The sequence below is a fragment of the Salvelinus sp. IW2-2015 genome, unplaced genomic scaffold (assembly GCF_002910315.2).
Source record: "Salvelinus sp. IW2-2015 unplaced genomic scaffold, ASM291031v2 Un_scaffold1824, whole genome shotgun sequence".
NCBI lineage: Eukaryota > Metazoa > Chordata > Actinopteri > Salmoniformes > Salmonidae > Salvelinus > Salvelinus sp. IW2-2015.
Genome location: NW_019943195.1, coordinates 172,149 through 174,544, shown reverse-complemented (window position 1 = coordinate 174,544; position 2,396 = coordinate 172,149). Strand labels below are relative to the sequence as shown.

General features: G+C 51.1%; 1 protein-coding gene across 1 annotated transcript in view; it reads left to right on the top strand.

Annotated features, from left to right (window-relative positions):
* Window positions 1–2,396, top strand: part of LOC139024731 (dynein axonemal heavy chain 2-like) — a 95,435-nt gene that overhangs the window by 4,756 nt on the left and 88,283 nt on the right. The window contains 3 exon segments of the mRNA XM_070439650.1: window positions 812–948; window positions 1,129–1,266; window positions 1,556–1,718. Coding sequence (XP_070295751.1) covers window positions 812–948; window positions 1,129–1,266; window positions 1,556–1,718 — 438 coding nt within the window.

Below are 2,396 nucleotides of genomic sequence, written 5' to 3'. Positions count from 1 at the left end.
ACATCGTAATGAGAGAAGTACCTTAAACTTCCCTCTGCCACAGCTGAGGGTCTCGAAAGCGAGGGAGAGTGATGATCGGAGAGGTGGAAATCTAGAAGTTGAGCTGAAAAACAACCAAGCTAATGCTATTAATGTAGCTAGCCAGCTAACGTAGCTCTCTAGCACTCCTGTCAGGTAGCTAGCTACAGTAACCTATAGCTGGCTAGCTAGTTTTCTAGTCATTTATTCCAATACATTTCAGAATTCCCCAAAAATGTGTTTAGGAATCTAGCTACGTTTTATAAGCTCCTCACTACGAGACTAAGCCATTTTGCCAACGCTAAAGTCAATATTGTCYATATATATATTTATTTATTTTGGCAAGCAAGCTTCATAATTCTGTCTGACATGCCGAAAATGCAGCCGTGTTGATTGAATTTGACACTTTGCGGCCACCGGAGTTTGACACGTGACTACAGATTGCGTTGACTGGTGRGTCATATTAACCCCACAAGTGATCAAAGTTCTTCATTCACTCCCTCGAGCGAAATCGAGAGGCGAGGGGGGCAACGTTTCTGAATTGGACCTCCACTTAAGATGGCAATCAAACTGCATCCGGTTTCGACGGGGATTTCCCCAAGGGAAAGTGACTAGGACGAGGGCCGAGGGGGGTACAAATAATGAGTCAATGAGATTGACGATGACACAGTTTGTGTTGTGATTTGCGCGTGTATGTCTACTTACGTGCATGCGTGTGTGTCCGCCCCACTCTTAACCTCGTCCCCCTCCCAACCTTGTCCCCCTCCCTCCTTCCCACTGCCCCTGCGCCCAGATGAGAAGCCGGATGAGAAGTGGATCGTTTTTGACGGCCCGGTGGACACTCTGTGGATCGAGAGCATGAACTCTGTCATGGACGACAACAAGGTTCTCACTCTCATCAACGGAGAGAGAATCTCCATGCCAGAACAGGTGACATGCAAGTGCACACACACACACACACACACAAACACACAGACACGTCTGCATTCAAAATGATATACGACAAATACCGTAGTACAGTAACTACCATCTGTAAGTTCTTATGTACAGTAATTAGGATCACAACGTAGGACCGTTACAGTATCATCTTATTTTGTATTGTGTGCGTAGGTGTCTCTGTTGTTTGAGTGTGAGGACCTGTCCCAGGCTTCCCCAGCCACGGTGTCTCGCTGTGGGATGGTCTACAACGACTGCTCAGACCTGGGCTGGAAGCCCTACGTCCAGTCCTGGATGGACAAACGACAGAAGGTAACAGGCTAGCTGCACCACAGGTTTACCTACTGTATGAAGGTGCTCTGATTATTAACCCTTTCTATTCTCGTTCCTCTCTCCTCTCTCTCTCTTCCTTGCCCCGTCGGTCTCTCCCCTCATCTCTCTCTCCCTCTCTCTCCCTCCTTTCCTTCTGTCTCTCCTCTCCTTCCCTCTCTCCCCTTTTTGCCTTTTTGCTCGCACCCCACTCTCTCCCCCTTCTTCCTCTTTCTCTTCTCTCCCCCCCGCCCCTTTCTCTCTCTCTCTCCCTCCCTCCGTTTCCCTGCAGGTTGAAGTGGACTACCTGAAACGGTTGTTTGATAAGTACACAGAGAAGACCATAGCGTTCAAGAAGCGCAGCTGTAAGGAGCTGGTGGCCATCACCGAGCTCAATGGAGTCTCCTCCCTCTGCCGCCTCTACGACTCACTGGCCACACCCGACAACGGGGTATGTACCATGGCAACCAACAGAAACAGTCTGGCAACACTAACTAATCATTTAATACTGGCAAATTTCTCTCCCTTAAGTTGACATGTGTAACTAACTGTTTATCTCAACGCCTCATTGAAGCACTGTACACGCAAAAAAATGCTGGGTTAAAAMCAACCCATTTTGGGTTATTTRGTAACCCAGCGCTGGGTAAGTATTGGACAGAACACACCCTCGGATATTTTGACTCGACCGAGGCAACTGGGGAGGTCTCAGCCKGCTCATCASGCCTCAGCTGGTTCATCAGGTTTCTGCGCCTCAGCGGAGGCGACCGGTCCRCYMCGGATCCCCGGGATCRTCCCTTTGATTGGCGTCCTGCGGCTGGAGCCGAACGCGCCGGGGAGGGGGTACCGTCACGTATGYTCTCTCTCCGGCGCTGTAGGTCGCCATGCTCCCGCGTCTCAGCSGGACTGACAGGTTTCCCGCACCTCAGCAGAGGTGACCGGTCCGCTCCTGATCCYCGGGATGGTCATTTTGGTCGACGTCCTGCGACTGGAGCCGCGTGTCRGGGAGGGGGTACTGTCACGTGTGCTCCCTGTCCGGCCTCTAGGTCACCAGGCTGCTCGTTATGGCGCACACCTGTCACCATCGTTACGAGCACCTGCGCATCATCAGACTCACCTGGACTCCATCACCTCCT